General features: G+C 46.6%; 1 protein-coding gene across 1 annotated transcript; it reads left to right on the plus strand.

Annotated features, from left to right (window-relative positions):
* Positions 1–320: 320 nt before the first annotated feature.
* Positions 321–4,083, plus strand: RPS16 (ribosomal protein S16). Its single transcript, XM_064419608.1, has 6 exons — positions 321–429; positions 504–559; positions 1,259–1,360; positions 2,030–2,126; positions 3,702–3,749; positions 3,888–4,083. The coding sequence occupies exons 2-6, from the start codon at positions 512–514 to the stop codon at positions 4,031–4,033; spliced, it is 441 nt and encodes a 146-aa protein (XP_064275678.1). The 5' UTR covers positions 321–429; positions 504–511; the 3' UTR covers positions 4,034–4,083.
* The last annotated feature ends 1,942 nt before the right edge of the window (positions 4,084–6,025 follow it).

Genomic DNA, 6,025 nt, shown 5'->3' on the forward strand with positions numbered 1-6,025 from the left:
CGGCTCAGGACTCCCCCGGCTCAGGGCTCAGGGCTCCCCCCGGCTCAGGGCTCCCGCAGCTCAGGGCTCCCCCGGCTCAGGGCTCCCCCGGCTCAGGGCTCCCCCGGCTCAGGGCTCCCCCGGCTCAGGGCTCCCCCGGCTCAGGACTCCCCCGGCTCAGGGCTCAGGGCTCCCCCCGGCTCAGGGCTCCCGCAGCTCAGGGCTCCCCCGGCTCAGGGCTCCCCCGGCTCTGCGCTCCCCCCGCCCCCCCCCGGGCCCGGCCCGCGCAGCGCCACTCCGCCTGCCGCAAAGCGCGCCTGGCGGGCGGAGGCGGCCGTGCTCTCTGTCGCGCTGGCGGAAGTGATGGCGCTGTGCTTTGCGGCGCGGCGCCCCTGATCGGAGGCGCGGCAGCCCCGTGCGGCCTTTCCGCGGAGCCGCCGCCGAGGACGGGTGAGTGTCGGCGCGCTCCGCCCGCCCCGGCCCGCGTCCCGGCTTGCGCTCACGCCGCTGCCTCTCTCTTGCAGGAGCAGCCATGCCGGCCAAGGGTCCCCTGCAGAGCGTCCAGGTCTTCGGACGAAAGGTGAGGCGCGGGCGTGGCGGCCCGCACCATCTGCTCCTCGCTGCCGGGCTGGCCCTGGCGCCTTCGGGCCCTTCGCGCTCGGGGTGCCGGGGCCGCAGCTCCTCGCCGGGGCCGTGCGGCGGGGCCCGGCCGCGGGAGGGCCGGCCAGGCGTCCGGCCGCGCAGCCCACGTGTCCCGCTCGGTGGCTGCCGCGGCGCGCCTGTCCCCGGTGCGCTGCGGAGCTGGGGCCGAGGAAGGGTTTGCTCCCCTCGGGGCTGGCTCTGCGCGGCCTTCGCCGGAGTCTGCCGGAGTGGCCGCCGCTGCCGCCCCGGCCTGCAGAGGCCTGGCTCACCATTGCCGGTATCGGAGGGGCACGTTGTGAGGTGGTGGCAGGAAGTTAAAGTTCACCCTGTTGGATGGAATGCAGCGTCTCGAATAATTCACGGTACCAGTCTCTTGTGAGAAAAGGAGCCACAAAACTACAGTATTGTAGACCGGAGGGGTCTTTCCTTCGTATACAACTAAGTCTTGTAACTCAATAAACTCAATAAATCAAAACACTGAAACTTATATTAAAATTCTCTTTTAACACTGTGATTATACCTGGAAGTGTAGGGAGACACACGGTTTCATTTAGTGCATAATGTTAGTCTGGGGCATAAGACAAGGGCTGCTCGTGCAAAAATAAAACGCTGTGTTAATACGCCTTTGGATTTTTAGAAAACTGCAACAGCTGTTGCCCACTGCAAGAGAGGGAATGGCCTCATTAAAGTTAATGGAAGACCTCTGGAAATGATTGAGCCCAGAACTCTGCAGTATAAAGTAAGCATCCACCCAGCCTCTGCCTGCTTCCCCTTTATGCATGTAATTACTTCACAGTGGAGACAAGTGACTTGTCCTACTGGAAGTACAATGAAAATTCAGTAAACTGCACTTCTGTGATGGGGGGGGGGGGTTTGCTTAACAGGTTTCACTTAATGTGAAGCATTTTTTGCACTTCCTATCCACTTTCTGAATGGAAATAAGTGACTTAAAGCCCTCATTTTAAAAAGTTATTTAGAACTTTATACAATAGCTCCTGAACAATGCTGACAGACTCTGAAACTGTTTAGATAACTATAAAGTATAATAAATAGAATAGTGAAGAAAATTGCCTACAAACTAGTTCAGGTCTTTAGTTTTAATCAACTTGATTTAATTTATGTATGTAGTTACAATATTCTAGTTAAACTCTTCTCTTGTTCTTAAATCCCATGTACGTGTGCTTTGCCCGTAAGATATTTGAAACTTAAATAAACCAAAGACTTCAGTAAATGTCTTATGACAGCACTAGTAGATGTCAGAGAACTCTGCAGGAGGTGCACTTGACCTGGGTGTGTGCTAAAATCAAGGCTCCGTTATTCAGAAGATTCAATAACATCACATTTGGTAAAGCAACTAAAAGCTCTGATCCTCATTACAAATGAATTCTCTTCGTGTTTCCTTTCCCAGCTGCTTGAACCTGTCCTCCTCCTGGGGAAGGAACGGTTTGCTGGTGTTGACATCAGAGTCCGTGTGAAGGGTGGTGGCCACGTAGCACAAATCTATGGTAAGGTTTGTGGGCTGGGCTGGCATGGGTGAAGCCACTCTGGTGAGTTGACACTGGCTGGATGCCTGATGACCCCAAGCTGCTATATCACTCTTTATCTTGATGGGGAGGGTTAGAAAATAAGATTGAAAAAAGTTGTGGGTCAAGATGAATGCAGATTAATAAAGGAAAGGTAAAGGCTGTGCACTGAAGCAAAGGAAAGACTAAAGGCTTCCATCAGCAGGCAGTGTTCAGACACTTCCTGGGAAGTGGGGCCTCAATACCTATAGCAGTTGCTCTTCCTTTGCTTTTACTGCTGAGCAGACATTCTCTGGTATGAAATATCCCCTCTGGTCAGTTTGGATGTTAGCTGTCCTGGCTATGTTCCCTCAGGATCTTGCCCACTCCCAGCCTAATGGTGGTGGAGATACCTTGTAGGCGCAGCCTTGATGCTGTGTGAGCCCTGCTCGGCTGTAGCCAGAGCACAAACCAGATGAGAGCTGCCATGAGATGAAAATCATCTCAGCCAGACCCAGTGCGGCCACCTATTTAATAGGCTTAAGTTTGGAACAGTGACTTGCCAAACTGTTCTTTCTCCACTGTGCAAATGTGGTTGATTATATTTTATGTGCAAAGCTGCAACAGAACGAGCTCAGTGAAGCAAAATCAAGTTTTGACGAAACACTTGGGAACTACCTTTACATTGTGAAGTGACAGGATAGCTTATATGCAGCTGAGCACAAGGATTTTAGGAGGGGTTTAGCATTAATTTAGAAATTATGTCCTTAGTTGTATATTTCCATGTTGCTCAGAAGCATCTTTTCAGTATGAGCAAAGCTAGGCAGTTTTCTCTTTGCAGGGAAGGCTGGGAATATGTTTGCATTAGCTGATCTTAAGAGTTCATCTTCACAACAGATAGATTTGTTCTACTCTTAATTTGGATGTAGTTAGTGAAGTGGAGCTGCATAAAAACCAGGCATATTTCAGGCCCAAACTCAATACCAATACCATTTGTTTTTCAGAGCATTCATATTTTCATCAAAATCCTGATGTTAATATTTTGACAGATAAGTGTAACAACATCCTGACAGTTACTCCCATTCTCCTGGTTTGAGTTCTGATTAGTGTTCCTATGCTAGTTTGTGTTGCCATGTTCTAGCGCTCAGACCATCCTGTTGTCCCTTTTGCATCCTTAAGTCATTCAACACACAATCAATTTTATCTTTGTTGACAAGTATAGACATTTCAGAGAACTGTGTTTCTGATGGTTTTGAAAGTTGACTGCTTGACATCTTCTATCTAGAAGATGAACGTACATTAGTACTTTGGAGAGAAGGTGATCAGACAGCCTTGTGCAATTTCTTGGCTAGCTGGCAGCTGTCAAATCGACAAATGAACTGTGGGTGGCCTCTTGGCACAGATTTCTTCAGATTTGCCAAAGTAAGGGTCACATGGACTGTGTGGGAGGGGATATTAAGGAGAGAAAGGACAATTTGGCAGTGAGCAAAATAGCACATTTCTCAGTTAACTGGCACTTTGTGTTTAAATTTTAAATAGATTTGCAGTCGTTACTGATCTTTTATCTTTGTTTAACAGCTATCCGTCAAGCTATTTCCAAAGCTTTGGTGGCTTACTATCAAAAATGTAAGTAACTTTGATTGTTTCATTAGATTTAAGTGGAAATCTATGGCTTTTGGTTTTTTTTATTGCAAAAAGTATTAATATGGATTTGTTCCATGTAAAACTGCTTGAACTAAAGACTTTTCTTTCTTTTTTGTACAGATGTTGATGAAGCTTCCAAGAAAGAGATCAAGGATATTCTAATCCAGTATGACAGGACTCTGCTTGTTGCAGATCCTCGCCGTTGTGAATCTAAGAAATTTGGAGGACCTGGTGCTCGTGCACGCTACCAGAAGTCTTACCGTTAAAATGGGTCTCTAGTCATGTGGCAGTCAATAAAAGAAAGAATTTGATAATTTTCATGTTTCTAAATTGCATTTTCTTGGGTGGGTAAATAGATTTTTTTCACTGTGTTTTGAGATTGATACTCAAAGCTATTTGTGTTACAGTAGAATCAGAGGGTTGATGGCAGTTGTTTTTTTATCCTTTCATAGTAATTCTGATAGGGTTTTAGGAGTAAAGAAAATCTGTCTTCTGTTGAGGAATGTGTGGTTATCCAAACAAAGAAGGCTCACATCCTGGGTTTTGCAGGCACATGTAACAACACAGTGGTTCATGGACCATTTCAGTCTTTACCCTTCTGGTAGTTAATGTTGTCAAAACTAAAGTAATTACTGGGGCGGGGGAGGGAGGTGTGTTGAACTCTTGCCTTACCAGATAATGCAGAGACTGAGTCCTGGACTAGTACATCTAAATGTAGGAAACTTAAAATACTTAAATATAGTGTTTTGTAAGAATAGATCAAGGTCTGAGTGATTAATGTTTCAGCCACATGTTCACACGGTACAAGCCGAGAGGAGTAACTGCTTATGCTATGAGCTAGGTGAGGCAATTTGAAAGCCTTGGAGGAAGAAAGGGTGAAGAGTTGGAAAGTTTCAAAAATTTGGCTACAGGATGTGCATATTAAATGTAGAAGTTTCAGATCCTGTCCCTTTACCCAAGGACAAAAACTAAATTCTGAGTAAGTGTGGGATGGGCCATCAAGAGTCTTACAAAGACTCATTCCGTCCTTTGGAAGAGATGCAAGTAATGGAGTGAGGCTGTGGGTACAAGCTGACCCAACCGGTGTGAGTACAGCCCTGAGCTGTTTCCTGTGTTTGTAAACCAGTTTGGAGTGGAACTGGAAGAAACACCGGAGGCTAAGATGCTGATATCCCAGCTACTGCTCTTGCTCTCCAAGCCTGGTATTTTAATGTGTATGTGTGCTTGTATGGCAGTGCTGGAATAGGAGCACCTGGGCTTGAGATTTTTAAATGTTGGGCTTTTCTCTTAGCATGTTATTCTAATTTGCTTACTGGAAATTTTTTTTCAGTGTACTCAGTCCACAAACCAAGCTTCCCTTGTGTGTTGGGGAATTGAAATTAATAGTAAAATCCACCCTTTCACTAGTTTATTAAAACAGGTACTTACAGCTTTTTATTAATGTTAAGCATTTGTCATGTGGTCTGCTTTTTCAGTAGAAGAGTATTAAAGGTATCCATCCTCACAGTTACTCAAGAGTTAAATATGTAGCAAACAAATTCCTTCTAAAAAAGGAATTCTGCATCCATCTCCCCATTTTAGCTGTCAGCTTCTGCCACGAAGTAACTGCATTCCATGATTAGAATAGAAGTGCAATGCTCGTGTTCAAACCTCATGCTCCTGTTGAAACAGAGGAGACTGTTGTATGCTCTATCACCAATTCACATACCAGGACTATTTGGTTTTGCGTGAAGCAAATGGGATACTGCATTCCAGACTCCTGTCTGGCAAGATCCATGGTTTGCTTTCCTCAGTCCCCCCTTCCTGCACTCTTAAATTCTTGGGCTGCTGAAAACTGCCACGCTCAGCCTCTTGGCTTGGCTTTCCAGGGAAAAGATGCTATGCAGAGCTAACTTTGAGTTTGATCTCTTGAATTCCTATGAGTTTTGTGAAAACTTGTGTCTTCATGTTAATCAGCTTCAGCTGAGGGAAAATAAAAGTCTCTAGTTGTTTGGCTGTGTGGCTGAAAAGCAATGGCTCACTCATTGCTCAGGAGATGTTTCCTGGCCTGCCAGTTGGCACATACATACACTATGCTGTGGCTTGTCCAAAACTGATTCTTGTCTGGCTGTTACATCTGTGGGATGGAGGGGAAAAGAGATCATGCAATGTTGTGGTGGTGTGAAACTTAATGAGGCAGGGGGAGGTGGAATACCTGATGCCAGTAACCTTAGGAGTGGATTTCACGCTTATGAGGAAGCCTGACGAATGTGTTTTTC

The sequence above is a fragment of the Passer domesticus genome, chromosome 5, assembly GCF_036417665.1.
Source record: "Passer domesticus isolate bPasDom1 chromosome 5, bPasDom1.hap1, whole genome shotgun sequence".
In the NCBI taxonomy this organism is placed as follows: Eukaryota; Metazoa; Chordata; class Aves; order Passeriformes; family Passeridae; genus Passer; species Passer domesticus.

Coding starts and splice junctions, on each gene's coding strand:
- RPS16 (XM_064419608.1), top strand. CDS start 512: ATGCCGGCCAAGGGTCCCCTGCAGAGCGTCCAGGTCTTCGGACGAAAG. Junction 560..1,258: donor TCCAGGTCTTCGGACGAAAG/GTGAGGCGCGGG, acceptor TTGGATTTTTAG/AAAACTGCAACAGCTGTTGC. Junction 1,361..2,029: donor CCAGAACTCTGCAGTATAAA/GTAAGCATCCAC, acceptor TTCCTTTCCCAG/CTGCTTGAACCTGTCCTCCT.